Raw genomic sequence first — 26,889 nt, forward strand, 5'->3', positions numbered from 1 at the left:
TCTGTCTCTGGTGAAGCCTCTCACCGCCCCGAGCCTCTGGCCTGTACCCCAGTTCTGTATGCATAATAAATAAATCTTTAAAAAAAAAAAAAAGAATAAAAATTAAGTATTTATGGAAAATGGACTTCTTTTTTTTCTAAGCTACGGAGGAGGGGGTAAAGGAGGATTCTATTCTGGGATGTGACCTAAGACTACAGATTATACATACTGACACCAAAATTTAACACTTAATCCCATCTCAAATAAATGATGTTCTACCAGTTGTTCAGGCAAAAAAATTGATTATTCTCTCTCTCATACATGAATTAATCTCTTGGTTTCCCTTATGAGTTCATGCAGGAATCTGACTCCTCCCCACCATGCGTAACACCACTCTAGTCCAAACCACCACAGATCTCTAAACAGGACCCCAGCATCGCAGCCAGTGTTTGTTCTAAAGTATAATCTTATCAAGCCAGTCTCTGCTTAATCTCTGAGAGAATTTCCTCTCTCAGAATATAATCTCCTCTTTAGTAAGATCAACATCCTACTTATGCAAAAACTGCTGAGAATGACCAGAGAATGGTTCTGATGGTCAGAAGCACAGGTGGAAATCCAAAAAGAGTCAAACTCAGTGGCAATTAAAGCCACTGAGGCATGAAACTACACACGAGAAGCAAATCTGAGATTTGCTTCTGACTATAACTGGGACAACAGGCTTCAGATGCCAATTCTGTGGGGTCTGGCTATCATTCAGGTATTCATTTTATATAGAAGGCAGTAATAATGAGGATGAGATTACTAAAACAATAAATAATTTATGAGGACTATGGCAAAGGGACTAGAATACTTAATAGAAAACTGAACTCTTCAATCTGATGGAAAGTCAAAATTTGGGGGCCCAAGATAATTCTTTTAGCAAGAAGATTCTCTACGAAGAATCTAGACTTAATGTAAATATTTATAAACGCAAAGCTTTATCGTCAGGGCAATTAAAGCCACTGAGGCATGAGAACTACACACCAAATTTGAGAGCTGCTTCTGACTATAACTGGGGCAATAGGCTTCAGATGCCACTACTGTGGGGTCTGGCTTCCTACCTCACTCCCCAGTTCAGCAGCTGGTATTGAAGCACAGTGTAGGTAAAACGAAGAACAGTACAACTGGCAAGTTGTGAGAGAGTGAATTCCTTATTATCAGAAGCACCCAAATTGGGTAAGCATTTGTTGACTGAATGTAGATGTGACTTTAAAAACCAAAGGGCAAGGGTCTCCCTGGTGGCATAAGGGGTTAAGTCTCAACACCAAGAAGCAATCTGCAGCTACTTCACTTCCTCGCCAAGTTGCTGACCTACGTGGCGCAGCAGACCTCTCCTCTCTCACCTGCTGCTCCCCTCAGCAGTGCATTTCAGTAGATCCACCTGTGTTCTGCTCCCTACTCTGTCCTCACGCTGTTTCTGGTGAATTAGGAGAAGAGTTAAACCCACAAATCATGAAAGTTTTTTCTATGTCATATGCTATGCATCTAAGAGAGAAACTCGCATTGTTATTTTTAGTGTGTGCCTATTATAATTTTCTAAATCAGTGAATAATTACATGATTTTCTAAATCAATGAATAACCACAATTATAGTGATACTATCCAAATTTTAGGTTTACAGAATTTAGCACCAAAATGCATTCAAAAAACAGTGTAGAGAAGGAAGGAGAGGACTGCTTCCCAGGCATCTACTCTTAAAACAGTTTTCTACAGCTAAAACCTAAATGACTCATATACCACTCATATACCAAATGCCCTGATAAAAATTATTTGTTGCTCCGCATCGAAATCATCATCTCCCTATACCACCTTCTTTTCCTGCTACTATCCAATTCTGGTTTCCTCTAGACAAAGGAACTCTGCAACAACTGATGGTAACGAAAACAGAACTTTGTACTGAAGAGCAAAGAGAGTAGAAGCACAGCCAGATAACTAATGTTTCTATTTGAAGAGACCCACCCCTGCAAAAAGCCAGAACAGCACACTACTGTAATGTTTTTGGGGACAAGGAAAAGATGAGAATGATGTTTTAGGGGAGATGAATTAGCCTGAGAGGAGTTAATGACTGAGTGGAGTGATCACACTACGCCATTATTCTATAGCTAATTCTAAGTATGACAGCAAGTAATAATCCTCAATATCAGTCTAGTTTTTCTGTAACTAGAAGTTAAAAACAAATTGAATATGTACGAGAAGAACTATACAAGGAAACCTAACTGGCTAACATTAAATTCTGCTTTCATAGGAAAAATTTGGGCAAAAATGAAAACAAACAAAATCCTATCATATATAATAAACTTTAAGGACATAAGCCACAGTTTGGGGGAACATGTTTCCACCTAGAAAGAAAAACAACTGGAACTGTTAAACCCAACTGCTTGATTTTGAAATATTTTAAATGTAGTTTTTGGGGTATGAGTTTACTTCAGCATAGTAACTTAGAAAATTACATGCATGGGTTAGATACTTACTGCGCTGCCCCTTCCCTGAGGAGATTGTCATTATTAAGTAGTAGCCGGACATCTGAGGAAATAAAAAAGTTAAAAGATGTTAAGATGTCTAGTAGAGGAAAAGCTTGAGAAATTTTAAGATTCCTAGATTAGTTTTTAAAAGGCAGGCTTTACAAAGTTTAGTATTTTGATATGTTGTATTTGTAGAAATTCTATACATGCAAACATGCTAAGGCACATACAACTATTTATGATACAATAATCCAACAATAAAACGCTCAAGCAATTTCATAGCAAATGAAAACATGGTTTACAGAAGGTTACATTAGGACAGTTACTTTGAAATCTAAAGAATATTTTAAAATTACATTAAGAACTATAAGCTCTTCTACAACATCAGGTCAAGAAAGGCAGGTAGAATTTAGTCAGTGGCAGTAAATCGATAACCATACTTTTTTTTCTTTTTTTTTTTTTAAAGATTTACTTATTTATGCATACAGAAGTGGGTACAGGCCAGAGGTGCAGGGGCGGTGAGAGGATTCATCAGAGACAGAGTGGGGAGCAGAACAGGCAGATGGACAAAGCACACTGCTGAAGGGAGCAGCAGGTGAGACAGGAGAGGTCTGCTGAGCCACGTGGGACATCTCCCTGGCTGGGATGGAACTCATGCTGAGGTGGCCGTGGCCAGCTTCATAATGCTGAGCTTTAACCCACTGCACCACCAGGGAGGGCCCCATACTATTCTTTTTTTTAAAGATTTATTTATTTATGTACTCAAAAACTGGAGTACAGGCCCACGGTACAGGAGTGATGAGTGGATACACCAGAGACAAAATGGGGTGCAGGACAGGCAGATTGATTGAAATACACTGCTGAGGAGCACAGCAGACAAAACAGGAGATGTCTGCTGCGACATGTGTGTCACCCTGGGGATCAACTTGTGCGCAGTGGCTGTGCATAGCTCCATAGTGTTTTGCTTTAACCTAGTATTGTGCCACCAGGGAAGGCACATACTTTTTTTTAGGTAAAACTAATATGGGGGCACCTCCAACCCTTTTCAAATGCTGTGTGTTAGGAGTCTATTAACTTTATTTTTGGAAGAAGTGAGCCCTTGCTGTGAAGAGACAACCAACATTAACTCTAAGAGGGAAAGATAATTACAAGCCAAAGGCCATTCATTGTGCTTCAGAGTTTGTGAAAGAGGGGACTAGGTGGGCCAGGATATAGCACGCCAATAGAACTAGTAGTATGTCAATTCTTAATTTAATGTTTTAACATCTGTTATTCTCAAGGTATTCCTGTAAAATACATTAAATTGTCAGAAATAAAACAAGGGACTCTAACTACAAATGTCATTTACTTTATAAAGTGGAGAAATTATGAGCTAATTTGTTAGATAAAGCTCAAATCTAGAGAGAATTTTCTAAATACTCAGTTGTTGAAAATTTATATTTACATTTGTTGGGGCCCTCCCTGGTGATACAGTAGGTTAAAGCACAGCACTATACACTACGAAGCTAAAGCCACTTCAATATGAGTTCAATTCCCTGCCAGGGAGGTGACCCACATGGCACAGCAGACCTCTCCTGACTCACCTGCTGCTCCCCTCAGCAGTGTACTTCATTGACTTGCCTGTTCTACTCCCCACTTTGTCTCTGGTGAATCCTCTCACCCTCCACACCTCTAGCCTATAGCCCAATTCTGTATGCAGAAATAAAATGAATCTTAAAAAAAAAAAAAAAAAGAAAATTTACATTTGTCAATATGGGAAGAAAGACTATAGAATTAAAGGTTTCATTTGGTTTTATTGCTATTAAGTGCTCAAAAATTCACAAATGAGTCTATATAAAAAAATGCCTTGATTTAGTTGCATTGTGTTATTTACTCCTTACAGTAAATGTTTAAATGTTTTCCTAGTTATTTTTTCTATGCACCATTAATTTTACCAGTGCCTATTACTGATCATTCTAGCATGGACTGAGCTCTGGACTAGAGACATGTGAGTATCACACAGTTCCTCTCAAGTAGGTGACCTTCTAATTAAAATTAGAACTTGAAAATAAATGTTTGCTAAAGTGAACTAAGATGCACCAAGATTATAATTTTACTTAAAGGAAATTTTAAGATGAATTAGTTATTAAATTAAGATAAAATTATAGGGATTACTTCATCACAAAGTTCAAGATGTTCCATCTACATTTTTCACTTAGTGCTGTATTAAGAACAGTGAATGGCCTGGGAAGTTGTAAATGGAGTGAAGAGTGGTTTTCCAAACTGCTGTAATTCAGAATCACGTGGGAGAATTTCATCAAAACAGCACTCAATTCTACCCCAGATCAAATGACTGAGAATCTCGCCGGGATGATGGCACTGAAAGCTGAATGTTATCAAGCTTCCTGGATGCAGACAGTTCAGTGCCATCTCGAAGTGCCACCCCATGGCACTTCCTGAACGAAAACACTGACATGTAAGATATAAAGCTAGGAAAACAGTTTGATGCCATTTCTGCACACATTATTACTAAGCTCCTTTATGCATTTTCACACCTATGATAGGAATCCTAATTTATGTGTTTAGGGCTTGCTTTGGACTCAGATGTGGGTTTGACAATTACTAGACTAGCTGGGTGGCATTTGACAAAGTAACTTCTTCAGATCTTGATTTTCTCTATTATAGCTAAGAATACGTACTGTCAGGGTTACAAGAGACAGCAAACATATATAAATGGTTATATGTAATTAAAGAGGACTTAAAATAGCTAAATATTAATCTTTACTCACCATTGAACACTTCATTAAATTCTCCTGGGGGTGCGTGAGTGATGAATTTAGCAGCTATACGTACCTAAAGTGAAATAAAATTTATGGTAGAAGAATTATTGAAGAGTAACATACAAAAGGAGAAGTTAACATATTATAAAATTTGCATCTTGTTCCTTAAAATAATATTTCCTGTTTAAATCTGTACTGTTTCGATTATCTCTTTACAAAACATCCCACTGCTATTATTATCGATATAGATTTGTTCTGACTTGGGAACTTTATGTTTTGATTAATTTTGATTTTTTTCTTTAAAGAGTTGAATAATCAGCTTTTGATCAAAATATATGACAGTCATAAAAAAGAAAGTTATGATCCTGTTTCACTTATAAACATGTAAATAAAACTAAATAAAGTATGAGCAGACTAGTGGTATCCAAACTTGTGCTTAGTCTTCATCCCAATGCAAGGATGGCTTAATGCTAACACATCAATGTAATTTACAAATTAAAGAAACAAAACCCTGATATCAAATTATCAATGTAACTCAGGCAGGGAAAAGCATAAAATTCAACACCCTTTCAAGTATCATAAAACAGTAAGGAAACTACCTGCTTTATGGTAGAAGCAGAATAAGCTAATCGCTTAATGCCATAAAGTTTAGCTACCAAAATTCTCCATCTACTAAGGATGAGACATAAACATTATCATTAATTTTAAAAGATAAAGATAACTCCTATCAACTACTGTTCAACACTGAACGAAGAATGTGAAGAATGCTGCAGGAACAACACTTCCTGTTATTTGTTCTAACTCCTTCTCCCTTGGCCTACTGCTTTTCTAATTTTTGTGTATCTCCTCTTATAAACAGGAACTGAAGAGGAGGGGGAAATAATTGAATAGATGCTTAAATGTTAGGCTGTAATCTGAAGAGACATGCATCATTTCTGTCATTTTATGCTTTCTATAAGGAGAATTAGTCCAATTTTCAGTTCACTAACTGCTCCACAGGAGTGTCATTTTGCTATCCTTACAATTATTTTTAATTCTTAATTTCTAAGATTTCTGGTTATATTTTTGTGTGTGCAGTAAATTCTTGAGTCTCCTTGAAGATAGTAATTATACTTTTTTTTTTAAGTTTTAATCTTTCAATGGTTCCCTAAGGATTTAGATCTATTATTCCTTGTATTTGGTGTTTCTCTTTCATAGTATTGGTTTTCCACAAATATTTGGCACTTCCCTTTTAACTTAATTTGGCTTGCTGGCTCTGTTTACAGTTTGTCTCCCTCATGGTTATAAGGGAGGGGAGGGAACTTGTGTCTGCAGAGGCAGTGGGAGCAGATTATCTTCTGAGTGAAGCATCCTAAAAGCCAGAGGCTACTTTCTCGGCCACCAGCACTTACTCTTCCAGAACAAATGCTTACTGCCTGCAGGTTAGTCCAGTGAGAGGAAGGAGCCCAGCAAGCTTGAGGGCACTTTCCGACTAACCTATTTAAGGACTGTTCTGAGACCTTTCTTTCTCTCTCTTAAATTCAGCTTCTCCAGAATGACTTCCACATCTCTAACCATTTTCTATAATGTGTTTTGGACTATGGTTTCCTTTTATCTTTTTTTTTTTCATGTATTTGAACCATCTGCTTTGTCTCAAGAAACTGCTAAAAATTTTTTGTCCATTGATGGGCATGCTCACTTTTTAACTGTTACTAATTTATGCCTTGCTCCTGTCTGCTTTTTCCTACTTTTTTTAATTTTAAAAGGTATGGCCTGCAAAGTAAGGTAAAACCATATGCACATGTATGATGCAACAATCCCACTCTTAGACATCTATCCAAAGAACATTAAAACCATCAACAAACACCTCCATGTTCTATAGTATTTATTACAGCACTATTAGAATAGCTAAGATATCAATACACGAAGGGATCAAGAAGTCATGTTATAGCTACACTATGGAATACTATTTGACCATAAGGAAAGATGAAATACATTCATCACAACAACTTGGAGGAAATTAAGGGAACTGTGTATAAAAAGGCAAATCAGAATGACAAAGACTAAACACTGAGGTTTCTGAAGGTAAGAAGGGACATAAGGGATATAAGGAATTATATGGTGATGGTGAATTTTTAAAAAGATTTACTTGTTTATGCATATAGAACTGGGGTATAGGTCAGAGGTGTGTGTCTGTGGGGGGGTAGGGGGGACAGATGTTGAGAGATTCCCCAGAGTGAGGCAAGTTGACGAGTATACTACTGAGGGGAACAGTGGGAGGGTCAGGAGAAGTCTGCCGTGCCATGTGGGTCACCTCCCTGGCCAGGGCTATTGAACTCATGCTGCAGTGACTGCTATAGCTTCATAGTGCTGTGTTTTAACCCATTGTGCTACCAGGGAGGGCCCATGATGATGAAAATTTTGAAGCTTAAAAGCAGGTCTTAAAGAATGGAGAGATTGCCAAGAATCGGGTGAGGGTGGAAGGATGTGAAAATAAATTTAATTAAATTTTAAAAAGACTAGTAAAACAACAATAAGAAAAATGCATTCAGCCTGCCATATGAACTAACCATATCTTTCACCCGTAAAAAGTGAAATATACAGATGCATAAATCTATATAAAATAAAAAGTGATTTGCAGTGTCAGTATCTATATAATAATGGCAATCATAATAGAACTGAACTTAAATGGGTCTATAATTTTAATACATTATGAGAGAAAAGATACTGAAAATTCCCTAACATATGATAATAAGCCTGAATATGATTCATGGGCTGAGAGAAACATATTAGCAATAAACTGAGACCTACTTTCCAGATACAAACTATGTGTTGACTCCAAACAATTTAAGTTCAGATTTAAGTTCTTAATGAAGCAATCAAATTACCATCAAACCATTATTTTTTTTTTAAGGATTATCTATTTATGCATACAAGAATTGGGAAACAGGCAAGAGGTGTCTGGGGGTGGTGTGGTGTGACAGGATTCACCAGAAATAGAGCAGGGAACAAAACAGGCCATCCGCTGCTGAGGGGAGCACTGGGCAACACAGCAGAGGTCTGTCCAAGATGGGCCTGCTTCCTGGCTGGGAATCAAACTCAGGCCGCAGGGGATAGCTTGATAGCTTGATTGCACTGTCTTTAACCGATGCACCACCAGGGAGGCCCCTCTCCCCATTAACAACATTCTCCCAGATGTGGTGCCATTTGGGGTATCTGCATAGACTCTTTAGTACTACCCAAAGCCGAGAGCTCACATCTGAACTCATACCATAAAGTAAAGACAGTGCCCTCGCTCCTTAGGTCTTGTCAAAAGGACTTTCAAATCTTTAAGCTCCTAAAACTTACTTTCCAGCACTTTGAGCTTATAACAATCAAATGCTAGAATTCTTGCTGTCACCTTGAAGTGAATAAACTCCCAAGCGCACTGAGCTAATTTAGCAGCAGTTATCATGCAGTCATCACAGGCAGCAGCGGTGAGTCAGGGTCTAAGCAAGCATCTGCACCATAAACTGAACTGTTGTTTAGGTCTGTGTCCTTTCACTTGTGACCTTTGCTATTTTAACTTACTACCTATTTGCTCAAAGAAATCAAAGTGGGTAAGGGCACAAGTCTGTGAGCAGATACTGATGCTGTATCTGTTCTAGTATTACCTTTTCTAGATGCCTGGTGATACTTTTAAAAAATGGGATATTGTAAATATCCTATGGGGATGTTTTAAGATGAACACATTGTTGCTACATATAAAGTATCATGCACCTAGTGAGAACCTAATGTTACCTAAATGCAACAAAGAATCCACAAAGCAGGGCCTCCCTAGTGGCTTAGAGGTGAAGGCTCAGAGCTATTACCACTGCAGCCTGAGTCTGAGTCTCCAGCCAGGAAGCTCACCATACAGTGATGCTTTTGTCTGGGCTGTTCTCTCCCCACTCTGTCTGTGGTGAATCCTCTCACCCACCACACCTCTGTTCTTGTATGTATAAATAAATCTTAGAAAAAAAGAATTAAAAAAAAAACAAGAATTCATAAAGGATAATTCTTCTTCTTTTTTTTTAAGATTTACTTATGCATACAAGAGTTGTGGTTGTAGGCCAAAGATGTATGTGGGGGGTGGGAGGAATCCTCTGGTGAGAGGATTCACCAGAGACAGACTAAGAAGCAGGGCAGAACACTGCTGAGTGGGGCAGCAGACAAGACAGGAGAGGTCTGCTGCACCATGTGGGTCTAGTCCCTGGTGGGCATCAAACTCATGCTTCATAGCTTCACAGCACTGGCACTTAATTGAAAAGTCCTATCGTGTTCAGTAAGTCCACCAACTTTCATTGGTGCAGCTGCAGTCTGGCATCATCCCATCTTCTTGCTTATGTTATACTGTCCACGGCATCCTGTGATCCACTCAACTGAACATTCCACCTCATAAACACTGCTCTAACTTATATGTGCAGTTACAGCAAAGTCCATTTTACCTACTGCCCATAGAGAGAATATTGTCAATAACTCGAGTATAAGAAAAGGTGCTAAATGAAGACAATGGCAGAAGGAAAGCAGGAAGGCTAGGTTGTCAAGAGAAAATATCTGTGCTAGTATGTGCACAGAATAGAAAGGGTGCTGGCGGTTTGGGCTGCCTCTCAAATGAAGTGGCTGGGAATGAGTACAGGAGAGGATTTTCTACTCATGCCCTTTCCTACCACTTAAGTATGTGAATGCACATAGATATGTATATAAAATATGTACTGTAAACTAATGGAAATGAGAAACAGGAGCTAAAGGTAGGAAGGAGCATTCTATAAGACTGAAATATTAGGTAAACCTGAGAGGAGAGGCTAAGGGTGAAAAAGCTGCCAATGTTCTGAGCACATGTGACTAGAAGCAACACTGGTGCGGTGAACAGAAAGCAGAGACTAGCAAGAGGTTCTGCTAAAGAAATTAGGGGAAACAGTGCTGAGTAGTAGATTTACCTAATTAGTAAATGTACAAGTAGTGAAAGTCTTCAATGTCATGTCCCTTTCCAGGGTTTTTATTTTCAGGATCTGATCCTCATACATGTAACTGTGACATCCACAGAAAGGGGGAGTTCCTGCCCTGCCCTGCCCCGCCCCACCCAAGGAAGGGTGGAGCTGAGCAGCAGAGGAGAGAGGAAGGAGGAAGCCAGAGGGGGCTCGCGGCAGGCAACTGGAGCAGAGGAAAGCGAAGATGCAGATGCAGTGCTTGTTTCCTGGCCTTGGACCTGAACCAGGGACTTGGGCACAGGGAAGGAGACACCTGAGAGAGATGTGGGTGCAAGACCTGTGGAGAGTATGGAGACAGTTTATATCTTGACTTGGATTTTGCTCTTTCCCTTCCAGACTTACCTGCCCCCTCTGCCCCTTTCCTTTGGGTCCCTTCCCAGAAGGTGTCTTGGGCTTGGGGCAGGCTTTCAGGCCTTGGTGGCCCAAATTTAGGACAATCCAGTTTGCCTGGGATTTATCCATGGGGGATGAGGTAACTTTGGTTGCTTCATGGGGAAATGTTTAAACTGTGTTCTTTTTCTTTTATTGCACTTTTTCTTTTATTGCACACTGTATTAAGGTCCCTCCCCCCTTTTAAAAAGATTTATTTATGCATACATGAACTGGGGTACAGGACAGAGGTGCAGGATTGGGCGGTGAGAGGATTCACCAGGACAGAGTGAAGAGCAGAACAGGCAGATTAACTGAAATACACTGCTGAGGGGAGCAGCGGGCTGGTCAGGTCTGCTGTGCCATGTGGGTCAGCTCCCCAGCTGGGGATCGAACCTGTGCTGCAGTGGCTGTGGACTTTGTAGTGCTGCGCTTTAACCCTTTATCCTTTCTATAGAAGGTCTCAAGTACTAAGATGTTGTCTTGTGGCAGAAAGTGGACTCAGAGTAGGCAAGTTTGGGGGGCCTGGGGTGTCCCTGCTTTACTCAGACATACCTAGTATCGAAAGATGTGGCTAGATCAAAGACGGAGTCTACCCCAAAATGGTGTTTGAGGCCTCGAGATGGGCTTTTCTGGAACTAAACGAGCAGTTTTTCTCAAAAGATGGAGGTGAATTGCTATTACTTTGCCCTTTAGTCAGAGATCTCACTGCTTTATAGGTCTAATTAGCAACTCTAAAGATTGTATGGGGTTTTACTGGGACTCTGGGCTTCTGCTTGTACTCCTCAACCTCTGCCTCAGGGCTTTTGCAAGGCAAAAAGATTCGGTGATGGTTCAAATTGGCAAGTTTATGCCAGGGTGCTAAAGTGGAAGAGGCCTCGAGCAGTAACTGGTCATTGCTGTAACCCCAATGGATTACTGGAGATACAAGGGTTTTGCAAAGTCCAAGTTTAAAAGGATTTGCTGCTGGGAATTTCTGCCAACAACACTTGTTTCAGGCATACCTGGAATTTGATTGCTAGTGGAAGACAAGACCGCTTCCTGTTGAGGAAGGTCTATTGGAAAGGGCTGTTTCAGGCACGGGGTAATTATACTAGGTTTTGATTCTTGTGTTGTTGTATTTTAACGTCCTAGTTTGGGGATGTGATTTCTATTTTGATGTTGTATGTTGCTTTTTTGTTCCAAGTGGCTAACAGAAGGAGATGCCTTCTTTTAATTGGAAGTTGTTGGTGTTTTGATTTTGCTCTTTTAGCTGCTATACAACATACTCCAGGATTGACTTCTAATGTAATGACTTGAACATTGAAAACCCTAAAGTAATAAAACAGGCTAATGTAGCTCTTATAATTGCTTTAACTGAACTTTTTCTTCCTGTTTCCAAAGTCTTTGCTGTGTAGTATGACAACTGGAACCTGTGATTTCTGCCAGCAACATTCCACATTTTTGGGGGGTTTGAAATCTCCCTCCCACCCCAGCCTAGGGAGTAAAACACATTGTATAAGAAACCCCATGTGGGATAAATACTATTTATGAGAACTACCTGTGTCTATCTGCTGTATGTCTGTATTTCTCCCCCTTTGTGCCTAACTGTCTTGGCATCAAGAGATAAAATTGGTATAGAAGGTGTCTATAGATATTTTGAGGTAAGGATGTAATGGGAACTGGTCAAGTCTTCTGGGAAACATAATCTGTTTATTATTATTACTATTTTGGTTAATGATGGAAGCTAGAAAATTTGGAAAGGAGCTAGCAAAGATGAGAAACTGTTTCATCCAAAGCCGGAAGCCAGAAGTCAGGGGAGAAATGATTAATATAGTTGTTAAACAAGTTACAGAAAAGCAAAGTGTCCAGAGGCAGCGCAGACAGGATTTGGAGATTTGAAGGCCACTGTAGAGAATCCCTGGTCCTCCCAAACAATCGAGTCAAGCCAAAATATAGGAAAAGTCCTTGGGCACCAACCCTAGAAATAATTAAACAGTAGCAAACAACCCCACACAGGAATGAACCTCGAAGAGAAGACCGTATCAGAGCGATTGCTGCACTGGGAGCGGCAGCTGTCCTCCCAGGACTGCCCATCTGTGCCTTTGCAGGTGCCTCATTTGCAAGCCTGTCCCTTTGGGGGCAGCTCTTTCTAACCACCGTGTCTGTGCAAGCGTCCTTTTCTTCCCCTTTTGCCATACTGATAACTAAACATCTGCTGCCTCATGGGGAGTGTGCCTGAATAAACTCGCTGGGTGCCGCTGAAAAAGGGAGCTTTGATAAAACCTTTCTCAGAGGTAACCCAAGGACCCCGCTCTTGGAATTTAATGGATTGTTTTGAAACGTGTTTGTAAGGTAGCATTGGCCATAGTTTTCTTCTTCTGTCTGGGGAATTAATGTTGGGTACATCTTTTGTTGGGAAGAATAGGAGTTTGGAAAGTTTAAGTTTTTTGGCGGGGAGAGACTCCATTATGAGCTCAAGCGAAGGTTATAGCTTGATTATCAACATTGGACTACTTTCAAAGAAACTGAATGCTTTTGTTGTTGTTGTTTTCTAATACTTATGACAAAACTTCCCAAAAATCAAAACTGCAGAAAAAACTGGTGGTCTTCCATTTGACTGGATCCTCAAGAGTGCCTGAGATACTCTACAAAGATTCTCCCTTTCCTGGGACAGACATCAGATGAATTAGACCTACTTGGTATTTACCTGGCAGTTACCTTAGTGGGAAACATTGTTACTTGGGAGAAATGTGTAAATTCTGAGGTATATATAAATTGTCAGTTTTGATGGTTGTTGTTCTACAATGTTGTCAGCTATTTCAATGGTGTCACATCTTCAGAATTGTTTCTAGAGAAATAAATGTAACTTCAACTTATTCCAATTAATTTAACTTTTGACAATGAGAATTTCCTACAAAGGACTGAACTGTTGAAAATCAACATGATTTCTGATAAGTTTTTTTCTTGACATAATACAGATTTTCTTGGGTATTGTTTTGGGTGGCAAAAGATTGGCAACAGTGCTACATTTTTCTAAAAGATCCAACTTAAACATCTGTAGTATCTCTCTTGATGGCATCATAGCATGAGAAAAAATGCTAGTAACTTTTATTACTGCCACTGTATTTTTGCATAATTTCATAGGGAATTTTGTCTCCTTTAACTACAGTATTGGATTCATGTCTCATGTGGCTTTGATTGAAAATTTTCCAGAAGCTTAAAGCTAAGCCATGAAGAAGAGAACCTGATACATGCTTGTAGGGTTTCAGAGACTGCCAACGAAGGTAAGGAAGCAGGACTGGAAAATCCCAGAGAAAACTGGGGAAACCAGAAGAGGAACCGCCAGGTGGAGTCTAGTAACACTGTAGCCTTGATCTTGAAGACTGATGGCCAGACCTCACTAATCACCCATGAAGTGTTCCCCAATAAAGTTAACCAAACTGCTGCCTGGCTATTCTGCCTGTGGCTGTATGTAAAGGCAGGTAAAATGGATTGGAAGTAGACGTCGCTTGCAGAAGTATTTTGTACTACTATTGGATAGAACTGGAATCAAGGTGGAGAGAAAGTTATTGGAAGCAAACAGTAAGACTTTTCTTGCTGGGATTTTCTGATATTCTTTTTGCTATCATTGTCTAGATTAAAGAGCCTCCAGATTTTTTTTTTCCCATTTTGGTTTGGACTGATGGGGCTTTTGCAGAAATGAGGACTTAGGCACACTAGGCTTCTATGGATAATGCCTGGTACTAATTTTCTGCTCCTGTCCCACACACTGGAACTCTCTGGAAACAAACAAACAAACAAAAAAACCAAAAAAACCTAAGGCTGCACCCCAAGATCTTTGTCACCATAAAATGTGGGGAAAAGTGAAAAGCGGATAATTTAACAGTGTGATAGTTACAGAAAGGGGGAGATTCCAGGTTCCCTGTCCCACTCAAAGAAGGGTGGGAGCCGAGCAGCAGGAAGAGGAAGGGGACTTACAAAAGGTATGTGGAGCAGAGAAACATGAGAAGAAGCTGTGCTTGCTTCTATGACTGACTCGAACCAGGGGCTTGGAGCACACAAAAGACACCTCAGAGAGAGGTGTGGGTGAGAGACTCACCGGGAGGCTAAAATTGCAGCCTTTATTTTTACTTGGATTTTGCACATTTCCTTCCAGACTTGCCTACCCTCTTCTGCCCCTTTCCAATGGGTCCCCCCAGAAGGTATCTTGGGTCTGTGGCAAACTTTTGGGCCTCAGTGGCCCCTACTTTGGGACAACCTTATTTGGCTAGGCATTTACCCACATGGGAGTGGGTAACTTTGGGTGTTTCATAAAGATTTATTTATTTATGCATACAAGAACAGGGGTACAGGCCAGAAGTGTACAGGGGTACAGGCCAGAGGTAAGAGGATTCACTAGAGATAGTGGGCAACAGAACAGGCAGAATGACTGATGCACTGCTGAGGGAAGCAGTGGATGAGACAGAAGGTCGCCAAGCCATGTAGGTCAGCTTCCCAGGCTGAAATGCAGCTACTGACAACTTCATAGTGCTGTGCTTAACTGTCTGCAGTCCTCTTAGGGAAACCTTTAAATTGTATTTTTTTCTTCTCTCACACGAATTGTGTCACAGTTTCTTTCCATAAAAGGTCTGTGTATTAGAGTATGTTGTTGTTTTGATGTGGCAGATGGCAGAACCTACTTAGAGTAGGCAGGTCTGGAGGTCCCCACCCTCGGGATACCAGCCCTCGGGATACCGTTAAGTACTTTCACTTTGTGTGTGGGGTGACAAGATGTCAAAAGAGAGAAAAGACCAAATGATAACTGATTCTACAATGTTGTTTTTGAGCTCTACAATAGAGGACTCACAGCAGATGAAGGAAACTTTTCTTAAGAGTTTTACAAAGCTCAGAGTATAGATACAGAACCATCCCAGCATGCACAATGCGTGGAAGCTTTATGGGAGTTACTAGGAAAATGCTGGGTGGTGAGGGTCTAGGGTGAACATTCCCACAGTTGTCATTGCAGAGCACCTGTAATGGCAGCAGATGCTCAGGCTTGGAAACATTCTGAAGACAAGAAATACCTAGATATCAACATTACCAGAAATAATTGAGGGGGGTGGTGAGGAAGCGTGAGCTCAGGAAACATGAGAATGAACAATGCTGTGATTGATCTATTTCACACCCAAAGTCTACACTATGTAACTGATGCTATTCTAACATTAAGTAAAAAGACATAGCTTCAGTTACCAAGAAATTCATGGTTTTGTTATCAGGGCAAATGTGCAAAAACAGACAATGATAAAAAGCTTCTGAAACATTTTAATAAGATTTTTTTTATTAGAGTTTGAAAGAGTTCATTAAACTTTGATGTGTCAGTTTGATCTACTCACCTCACCTCCCTTTCTATTTAGGAAGAAAACTGAGGCTCACAGAGGTTAAGTATTTTTCAAAATCACACTGGTGATACTAAAAGACAGGGAGAGAACAGCTGCTAACACACAGAAACACTTTTGCATTAAATTACAATACCTCATCCATACCTAACGCATTAAATGGAAACCTATATTCTGGTTATTACACCAGGTAGAAATGTCCTAGGGTCTCCTTCATCCTACAAAACATTATAATACCTAGTAAATTAAGGAGGTAATACATAACCAAGGAAATCAGTTAAAAGTGTTTTTCACAGAAGGCTCTAACAGAGTCTTCAAATTCTTGCATCTATTGTACTCAACTTTCCATACCTCTCCTAAATAATTTTCGTAAAGCTTATCAAATGGTGCCTTAAAGGTAACATCACTTTGTAAGCCTGGGGGGGGGGTCACAGAGTCACTACTCAATTACATATTTTTGAGGTTGTATACAAATATTCCACTAGCTGGGCTGAAAGGAAAAAAAATATGCTTGCTGGATTTTTCTCTAGTGTCTAAAATTTTGTTTTTAACAGTCTGAAGAACCTAAGCAAACAGATCACTTCATATTTTCAAGCTTCATTAATTATGGTAACTTGTCATTTTGGTCTTGTTAAGCAAGAGTTAACTGAAGACTGTCATTAACTAGAAAAGTAGAGCTCATTCTCAGAAGCAGAGCTGAGCTCGAGGACAAGACCAACAGCCTTTCTGTAAGTCACTTCCTGTTTTGTTTAGGCAGCTCAACATGACCATTTCAGGTAACAATGCAGAAGTTAAAAACCCAACTTCCTTTTTATAAAGTCATAAAAACTTCAACATTTAGTTATGAGAGTAGTTGGGTTTTCTAGTGTCTACAGAAATAGTTGCAAGGAAATAGGAGACCATCATGATATTCACTCTGGGTTACCGGCTTTCAGAAAAATGTAACAAAGATTAAAAAAAAAAAAAAGTAATACTAAGATACATTCCCTATCCCTGAAGGCTATACAGTGTTGTAAACTAAATTAATTGGGGGTGGAGGTCTGGGGAAGGCAGCACCATGACGTAGATGCTTAAAAAAACTCCCAAATCATAAGCAGTCCAGATCTGAGAAAATACAAAATCTTTACTTAGAGCTCCACTTCTCCAAGGAAAAAATCAACACAAACTAAGGCTGAGAATATCTTGATTATTTTAAATGTTGGTTGCCTTCATTGTGAAAGTCAATGGGTCAAGAATCACTTTTAATGATTGTTTGTGATTGCTAATCATATCAACACCTCTTGTTGGAAAACTACATTCTCAATTCTTGAATTCAATTAAAAGGAGTCAAGCTTGGAGGTAAAGGGGGCAAAATATGAATGAAGCTGAGAAGATTTGATATTCTTTTACAAGTTTTTTTACTACCAGATTCACAACAGAAATATAGATTGGTTTCATCTCAGTCTGGTAATAAGAATCGAATGAAATTTCTACAATCACAAATCATATGAATTTATTATAAAATACTATATCAGCCGTTTTTAATTCACATTAACAAAAGTACTGTTACTCTAAAAACTCATTTTTAGAGTTTTTATAAAACCCAATATAAAATTTATTAACACTTTGGGGAAGATTTCTTACTAATTATGACCTGCTTGCTGTGTCAGTATTAACATTAGATAACAACAAAAAGTATGCTGGGAGACAAGAGGAAACTGGTCATGGATCTATTAACATTATCAGTTTAAACACTGTCAACATCCAAAGGCATCTTAATCGGGCACCTTTAAATGTATGCGTTTCTTATGACAAAGGCAGTCTAACCCAGTGTTAAAGGCACACACACCTTGCCAACACCAGTAAATGCAGAATTACTTGTGCACAGCAAACTCCCAAGTTTTTAATTTGGTGATATTTTGTTATAACATTATTTTTGCTTAAAATAAGTGAGGCGTTAGCAGAACCAACGTTTGTTATCCCATCATTTTTACTGAATTAAATTTCATCTGAAAGCGGAAGTTCATACATGAAATGCCTCACCCAAAGTCACACATGTATTATTAGTTTCCTAGTAAGAAAAACTGTTAGTGTTCTTCAGTGGTTATGGTATTTAGCATATTAGCATTTCAAAACGGCATGTTCTTGCAGGTATATCTAACGAACTTCACAGACGACTCAAACCACCCCTTCCACCATCCCAACCGCTTACAGTAAAAAGAGTTCAGGTACATGGGCAGAGCACTCAAGAATAATGCACATTCTGTTAACAGCCACAATGGGGAAACAGGTCATTTTTATCCTGTTACAAGTTATCACGCAAAACCATTCTAATTTTCAACAGGCCCTGACATCATGGTATTTACTGCAAAGTCTGTCAAAATGGTCAGGAAGGTGGTAGCGTCAGAAAAAAAAGTTATTTATCTTCTTGTATTTAAGATACTCATAAAGAAATAAGTATACCAACTGCACGCTGGCACCGCCGACTATAATCAGACACTACAGGAGTGCACCCAAGAAGGTAAAATGCTTTGTCCGGACTCGAATGTGTTAACGTGAGGTTTGTGTTCTATGCAAAACCTTTAAGGAGCTTAAAACAAAAAAAATCGGTCGGCCTTCTTGATTGTTAGGAAGAAAGGAAACTGTTTTTAAAAAATGATGGTTAAGAGAATGTAAGAGATAAGGGATGGAGTCACCGCAGGGACCGTAACTACAAGCACAGAATGGAGGGAGGGAGGGTCTAAAAAGAAAGCGGGGTTCACATCCCGGGGCTTACACATACATTAGTAAAAATTAATTCAGCTCGTGAGAAAAGAGGGGGGGTCTGTGGAGAATAGAACTACACACCGGGACCTGTCCCGGCTGAACAGTGACAGCAAAATCACTTCCTGAGGAAGGAGGAGCAAAAGGGAAGTTAAGAGGCCACTCTGACCAGGAAGTGACTCGCCCTAAACTAGCCTCAATCCTCTCTAAAAATGGGGGGGGGGGTGACCCCAACAGCTAAGATCCGCAAAATGACTGCTTGTTAAGTCGCGACATCACCATCGCCCCAAGTCAATTACAGAAGGATCCACAGTCACGATTCAAGGGAAAGTCTCTTCGCTCGCAGTAAAGCCCCTGAGCTGTGCCTGAAGCCCGGGAGAAAAAGAAAAGAGTTGAGAAATGAGGAACTGGGGCCACCGTGAGGCAGAGGAAAGCCCCTCAGGAGGGAAGTGTCCCGACTTCGGAGAGCGTCTGCTAGCACGGGCCAAGCGGCTCTTTCCTGCTGGGGACCCCGCCGGGGTCCCCAAGGCAGCCGGGTCGGGCCCCTCTTCCCTTCAGCGACAGAAAGTCCGAGGGAGAGAGAGGCGGACCCCTTACCTTCTCCTCATCCGACACCCGATCCTCGAAGTCGGCCATCTTGGGCTGCTCTGGCCCAGCCCGGCTAAGCGCGAGGCAGGCCGGGAAGGAAGCCGAGTGATGGAATCACCGCGGGGGCCGTCGGAAGGGCCCGCCCGGAAACGCCGACAGCGGGCGCGCCATATCTGTGGCGGGCGGGGGTGCAGGCTCCCGGTGCCGGCGCGCGCGTCCCAGGAAGTTGCATTTGCCGTGAATGATAGTTAAGTCTAACAGCTCCTGAGTTACACTCATTTCCCCCTTCGCTGCTGGACACTGGGCGCGTGTCTCAGTTGTTCTTGGCGCCAGCCCTCCATCTACTCCACGCTGCTGCTGTGGTTTTCGCACGACCAGTGATCACCCAGGCAGCCGAGTCTGAGGGCTGAGTGCTGCTCGGCCCCTAGAACCATCGGTGACTTTTTCCAAACCCAGGAATAGGGTGAAAGGCGATCCTCACTGTATGGAAGCGAAAACACCTCTCTCCGGAATTACTCTCAATCCCGTTCCTACAGAATAAGTGTCTTTTCCCACCCCTTCCCGCCCGCCAAAGGAGTGGGCAGCCCCAGTCCTGGGTTGCACCTCCGCCCTCAGACTCCTCTCGGTCCGCGTTCCGCGGGACTCAGCCTTCAGAAAGGCCAACCTCAAGTCCGCCACTATCCCAAGATTCCCGACTCCCGGTTTCCTGCCCTTCTACCCTCCCAGCTCCCGGCGCCTCAGGAGCGGCAAGATGGCGGACGGCGACGGCTTGGGTGAAACAGCGGCTGCTGCGGGACCTCCAGCACCTGCTCCCGGCCTGAGCCCGCCACAGGGCTGGAGGGAGCGGCTGCGGGCCGGGCTGGCGGGGACTGGGGCCTCGCTGTGGTTCGTGGCCGGGCTGGGGCTGCTTTACGCTCTGAGGGTCCCGCTGAGGCTTTGTGAAAATTTGGCCGCGGGTGAGAGGCCCAGACCTCCCTGGGGACGGGCGGGGGGCCAGGACCGGCGCCCGGGGTAGGGGCCAGAGGGCAGCCGTCCTCGGTAGTTCCTGGAGGGCTTCAGAGCAGTGAGTCGGTGACGCGCCCAAGTGGGTTCTGGTACTCTGGGGCGGCAACTCGGCAGCTGATGTCAGCTGAGCTGCAGTTACCGGCTGCTCCCTGAGCTCTGAGGACCCGCCCTCTCCTGTCCTGGTTTACCCGCGGGAAAGCCACCTGACATACTGTAAGCTTCAGGTTGGTAGGACGGATGAGAACGTGCTCAGACTTGGACGCAGAATTTCTGTGCACCCCCACCATTGGTAGGAACTCTTGAAAATCATTCCTTCGAGTCTCCTGCGGCTCCACTGAGTGTACCCACACGCAGATAACCAAGATGCGCCCTTCTGTATTCAAAGATCTCGAAAGCAAAAGGAAAGACGAGAAAAAGGTTGCCGTGATCGGAGCTAACCATTCTCTGGTGTTAAAGTAATTCTTTAGAAATCGATTTAGTGAGAGGTTTGTCAGCTCCTTATTGTACACTTTTGTGTAACGGAATAGAACAGTTCAGGAAGTAAAGAGAAGGCGCCCTAATCAGCTGTGGGTTCTTTCGGTAGTTCATTTCGCTCTTTGTAGCTTGGACTGAAGACAAAGACGCGTAAAGAATTATGATGCCTGTGAATGCTGTGTATATTCTGTAGCTGAAACCAGGGACTCTTCCGTGTCATTACAATACTTCAACTCAAGCACTGAGCAGGCAGCCTCCGTTTAAGAAGTATCTATCTCTGCTACGTGATGACTGTCAGGACCAGAGTTTATTTTTCTGTATGGAGAACAGGCAGCTGTCCTCAATTCCATGAGAGAGCACGCAAGACGGAGATAGTGCTCTGAAATATCTTGGGCCTTTTAGAACATCGGTGTTATGTAAATTCAGATATAACTAACACACTAAAGCAAGTTAAATAAATTGGCCTTCTCAACACTAATTTAAATAGCTAATTTAGTGTAATAGACGAATGAGATGCTTATTAATGTTTTACATACTCAGTGAAATAATAATTCATTTAATTTATCATTTATTTTTTCTGCATGTTAATTAGATACAGCATTAGGATGAGAATAGCTATTATAGATTTTTATTTCTTTCTAAAACCCAGAATATTTATGAGACAATTATTAAATGATCTGGTTCAGGATTTTAGTGAGTAGGGTGCAGGGAGCGCTCAGTTTCCTGCTCTTTGAACTATTTTACCTTCCTTTTCTGACTTACCAAATACTTATACACTGTTTCTTTCCTGCTGATTTGTATCTCATCAGAATAATTAGGGTATGGTTTTAAACCTCCTTTGTAATAGGATGCTTGTTCTGCATAGTGTCATAAGTTTGCAAGTTTTTGTTTAAATTGTGACAAATTCTTAGTTTTATCAAAACCAGGCTAAATATCTCACTTTGCTGATTAACAGTGTAAAAATACTACTCTTGCTGTGTGAAGGAGTCTTTAAGATGATAAAATGAGAATTTAAAATGGCTTTATTATTTCAACTTTCCCTAATGAATGCCATTGTAGATGTTAATACTACTTATATCCCTCCCCACTCATAAACACCTGCGTATTTGTAACCACATTTGAATTTGCATTTTTTTAAACTGATTTTTTTCTTTCCTTTTGGCAGTGACAGTATTTTTAAATTCATTGACTCCCAAATTCTATGTGGCACTTACAGGGACATCATCTTTGATATCAGGACTAATATTTGTAAGTAGTTTCCATTTCCTTCATTCATGTTTTGATATTTATTTGAAGATTTATCTGTTTACCATAATTATAAATATGTATAGGTCAGCTCTCAAAATGTGTTAAGTGTTTAAAAAATAGAACTCCCTTTCCATTTTTAAGGGTTTGGCAGTTTACGTTTACCTTTGAAAGACTATAGTATACTGTAGGAAGTGGAGACTGAGAGATGGGTTGCAAGGACCTGCAGGGCCCAGGTAGGTCACAAAAATGACATATAGGAGAATTAAACTCATTAACTTTGAGTGCTGGGTAATCCAGATAGTGGGTGCTCTTTCTAAAAGAGGCTAAGGCTAATTTTTGCCATTAGATTTGCAGGCCAGTAATATTAGAGCTTTCAGTTTTTTAGATGATTTCAAGGAACCTGGAAATAATAGGTATATTCACCCAGTTCTTTAATGTTGGCAAAATTGGGCAGAATAAAAATTCATCTGTGTCTTAAATTCAGCCTAGAGATTGCAAGTTGTCTTCTGGAGTGTCTAAGAGCTGAGTTTTGGAGCGTGGCTAATCATCACTTTTAGCAAGTTCACATTACCTTTTTAAAGCCCGAATTCCTCATCTTTACATTGGGGATAGTAATATCTGACATATAGGATTATGAGAACTTTGTGATATAATGTGTATAAAAACAAGGTAGCTAACTCAGAGTAAATGTTCATTGAGTGGTGATTTTTCTTCTGTACTTTTTTCTCATCTCTAGGTGGTGCTATCCAACTATAGTAGAAGTCAGCTGCTCATTTGCATTAGTGTTAGCTGCTTTTTTTTTTTTTTTTTAAATAGGGGTTGATAATTGACCATGCCTAAGTAAAACACCAAAGAGGAAAGGGTTTTTTTTTGCTTGACTTAAAAAATAATTGAGAAATTCAGAATGAAAATTGTGTGTTAATATATGCCTCAAAATTTGTTGATTTATAAAACCCCCTCATTATTAAGCATATTTTAACATTTAGTCAATAGCATATAAAAATCTAAAGAAAGTAAATTGATCTTAAACAAGTGATGTAGTAGGAAAAGAATTGGTTTTAGAACCAAAAGATGGGGCTTTGAACCTTGAATCTGTTACTAGTTAGTATCTTCCAGCAAGTCAAACATTCTCTAAGTCAATTTCCTCATTTATAAAATGGGGGAAATTTTACATCTGTGTATTTTACACACAAATAGATTTAACTGAAATACACATAGAATATATAAGGAAATTAAAAAATAATGTGTCTTTAAACTGAGACTTTAAATTTATAAAAATTAAGAAATTCGAGTAATAATTTAAAGGTTAAACTGTTGTTACTCTTATAATATTGATGAGTTTTTATTAGCAAAGTTCATTGTGTTTGTAGTTTCTTTGAGCGTGGACTTACCACGCTTGTGTAGACGGACTGGGATATACTTGGGAGGGAGGCAGTCTGCTATCATTGTTAAAAACCCTACAGTTAGGCAAGATCCGAATAAGAATCCCAGTTCTGCCACTCATAGTGGTGAACCAGAACATGCTTAAACTTGGAGTGTATGTCTTCATCTCTAAAATCAGTTGTTTTGGGGTTAGATGACCAAATGCAAATAAAAGATTTTTACAATGCTTAATAAAAATCAGCATTGTTATTGTTCATTGTGTTGGAAAGTTGACCAAACATTGAAAAAGATTTCACATATTCATTCATAAAATCCACCATATAGGGAAGAACATGTATTAGTTACCTTATTATTATTATAATTATTATACCTGATTATGATCCAATATAAATTTTGTCTTTTCTACATCATGAGTAATTTTTTCTTTTGTGATTTCTCCCAGTTGTTTTCAAGTTTTACCACACCTCTTAGTAAAACATATAGCCATATTTGGTGCTGATTAACTGAAGCTGTTCTAAACTGAGCAGAAAAACGTTAGAGCGTGACAGAAAAAATACTGCACCTTGATTTTCTAGCACTGTCCTGTAAATGTTATAGCATTTAGTCAGTAAAATAATTGGACAGCAGTGTCACACAGAATCACTCTTGTTTTTGGCACCTTTGTCATGTACTTGTTCTATTATTTACTGAAGCAGAAAATTTACTAAAGCATTCCTAAAGATCTGAAAATTGTATGTTTAAGAGAGAGATAGTCATTATAAATAGTTTTTTTACAGGTCATAATTGGGCTCTCCTTGGTGGTGCAGCAGTTAAAGCACAGCACTTAGAAGCTAAAGCCGCCTCTGCATGAGTTTGATCCCCACCCTGGAGGTGACCACATGGTGTGGCAGACCACGTCTGACCTGCCTGCTGCTCCCCTCAGCAGTGTACTTCGTCGATCTGCCTGTTCTGCTCCCCACTCTGTCTCTGTTGAAGCCTCTTACTACCCCTGCACCTCTGGCCTATACCCCTGTCTGTATTCATAAATAAATAAGTCTTTATGTGTATACATAAATAAATGTATATGTATACACACACATACACACACACTAAAGATTTATTTATGAATAGAAGAACTGGGGTACAGGCCAGATGTGCGGAGGGTCAGCGAATTCACCAGAGACAGAGGGGAACAGAACAGGCAGATTGACTGAAATACACTGCTAAGGGGAGTAGCAGGTAACACAGGAGAGATCTACTGCACCATGTGGTTCACCTTCTTGGCCAGGGAGGTGCAGTGGCTGAGGATAGGGATAGTTTCACAGTGCTGAGACTTTACCCTTTCTGCCACCAGGAGGCCCAAGAAGAGGAACATATTAAAGTTAAATAAGTTTTAACAGTAATACGTAGAAAACTATTAGTAATAATTTGAGCAATTTTAAACTGGAAGTCCCCTCTTGATTATTCATTCAATAAATATTTATAGAGTATTATCCTCTGGATCCTGGAAATCTTTGGTAAGCAAATAGGTGCAGATTCTTTTCTTATAGAATTTGGTCTAGAAGTGATCATGGACATTGATTCATTTATTTGACAAGTTTATAGTGAGTGACTACTAGGTGTCACACATTGCCACTAGAAAAAAAACTGTTCTAAAGGAGCTTACATTTTATTAAAGAAATAGATGGTAAAAGTCAAATAAGTAAAACAAGTACCATGTTCTTACTATCAGTGATTAATGCTAAAGGGAATAAATAAAACAGAAAAGGGCACATGAAGGTTGACATTTTTGGGTAGGGAAGTAAGGAAGGCTGGGATAGTGAGTAAACTAACTGTGCTGGTTGTGTACCTCCACCAGAAGGGTTTGTGTGCTGTGGAACTTGAGTAATAGTGACAAAGCCCATGTTTCATTGTCAGAAGTGAGAAGACTCCTCTGAAAGGAAAACACAAGATCCAGTGGGTGTCTATAACACACTTTCTTTTCTTTTAAAGATAAAGATGTATTTCTTCATGCATACAGGAACTGGGGTACAGGCCAGAGGCATATGTGGTGGGGGGGCGGTGAGAGGAGACAAAGCAGAGAGCAAGCAAGCAGATCTACTGAAATCCGCTGCAGCGGGGAGCAGTGGGCAGGTCAGGAGAGAGAGAGGGCTGCCGCCCTGTGGGTCAGCTGCCTGGCTGGGGATGGAGCCTGTGCCGCAGTGGCTGTGCACAGCTTCACAGTGATGCACTTTAACCCAGTGCACCAACACACTTCAAATAAATAAATCCTCATGTATATACATATATATAAAGGACCCAACACACTTTCTTTTTCATTGGGATCAGGAAAACCTTTCTGAGGCTATACCATTTATTTTAAGCCAAAACTCAAGGCAGAGGGAGTTGAGAAGGTTGGAGTGTCCAAATATGAAACATTCTGCCCATTCAGCACAGGGAGCTTCTTTTGGTTCTTCTTTTTGTAAGTGATAAGCTATATGGAAACAGAAGGAGTGAATATTCTGTTTTTCAGTAGTTTGATAGGGGAATCAACCTGACTTTTAATCTACATAATACTCCCAAATACCAGGGTATTATTTTGTTATTTAAAAGGTTTACCATATTTGATAGATAGGACATTGAGTCTCTGAGGCTAGATGCTAAGTGATTAACCAAAGCACAGAACTTACAATTGGAGACATTATATCCCTAGTCTTTTGCTAAACTTGCACCCTACTAATTGTTCCAAAGTTGCTTTTCTTTTACTAATGCTACACATAAAATGATCTGCCACTTAAGAGTTACTTACAACCAACTCTTTAATGCTTTATTTACAGATGTATTTCTCCTAGTTTTGCCTAAATTTCTGCAAATTTTATGAAAAAGCTATAAAAAAGTATTTCACTTTTGCTTTGCACATGTTACTGAGGGGTCTTGCTTTGACTTAATTTTTTGAATATACGTTTAAAGTGCTGAATTAAACCGGAACATCTTAAGAGAATTTTAAAATTGAACTCATCTCTGCTGATCTATTATGTCAAGTGAAGAATGTTTTCTGTTTGTCATAGATATTTGAATGGTGGTATTTCCATAAACATGGCACATCTTTTATTGAGCAAGTGTCTGTAAGCCATCTCCGACCACTGATGGGGGGAACAGAAAGCAGCATTTCAGAGCCAGGTTCTCCCTCCAGCAACAGAGAAAGTGAAGCCAGCAGACAGAATTTGTCAGGTGACTACTTTTCTAATGTGTTTTCAGGCTGTTAGTTAAGATTCAGTTTGACTGTGATAGCAAACTTACAGCAGACAGCTGTCTCTTTCATGTACAAATGGGCAATCCGTGACTAATCTGGAGAGCAGTGATCACCAGAGCCCTAGACTCCCATTTTTTTTTTATTTTTATTTTTTTACAAAGTTTATTTTTACATCATTTTGCACATTTTTTTTTTTCCATCTCGATTGTAATCCCCGCGGGTTTCCCATCACCAAATCACCCCTGTGCCACCACCATAGTCCCGTGCATTTCCCTCCCTTCCCCCC

General features: G+C 40.3%; 2 protein-coding genes across 3 annotated transcripts in view; one reads left to right on the forward strand and one right to left on the reverse strand.

Moving 5' to 3' along the window:
* CAPZA1 (capping protein (actin filament) muscle Z-line, alpha 1) overlaps positions 1 to 19,379 on the reverse strand; it is a 36,596-nt gene extending 17,217 nt beyond the window's left edge. Inside the window, exons 1-3 of the mRNA XM_004689642.2 lie at positions 19,292 to 19,379; positions 5,248 to 5,311; positions 2,489 to 2,540 (exon numbers count right to left, since the gene is read on the reverse strand). Coding sequence (XP_004689699.1) covers positions 2,489 to 2,540; positions 5,248 to 5,311; positions 19,292 to 19,330 — 155 coding nt within the window. The 5' untranslated portion in view covers positions 19,331 to 19,379. The remainder of the gene's footprint in view (positions 1 to 2,488; positions 2,541 to 5,247; positions 5,312 to 19,291) is intronic.
* A 170-nt stretch (positions 19,380 to 19,549) lies between these two features.
* ST7L (suppression of tumorigenicity 7 like) overlaps positions 19,550 to 26,889 on the forward strand; it is a 59,198-nt gene continuing 51,858 nt past the window's right edge. For both annotated transcript variants that reach the window (XM_012730116.1, XM_004689644.2), the window contains exons 1-3: positions 19,550 to 20,238; positions 21,927 to 22,009; positions 26,419 to 26,581. In XM_012730116.1, the coding sequence (XP_012585570.1) occupies positions 20,034 to 20,238; positions 21,927 to 22,009; positions 26,419 to 26,581 (451 nt within the window). In that variant the 5' untranslated portion in view covers positions 19,550 to 20,033. The remainder of the gene's footprint in view (positions 20,239 to 21,926; positions 22,010 to 26,418; positions 26,582 to 26,889) is intronic.

Source organism: Condylura cristata, unplaced genomic scaffold, assembly GCF_000260355.1.
Source record: "Condylura cristata isolate star-nosed mole 26May11 unplaced genomic scaffold, ConCri1.0 scaffold00026, whole genome shotgun sequence".
In the NCBI taxonomy this organism is placed as follows: domain Eukaryota; kingdom Metazoa; phylum Chordata; class Mammalia; order Eulipotyphla; family Talpidae; genus Condylura; species Condylura cristata.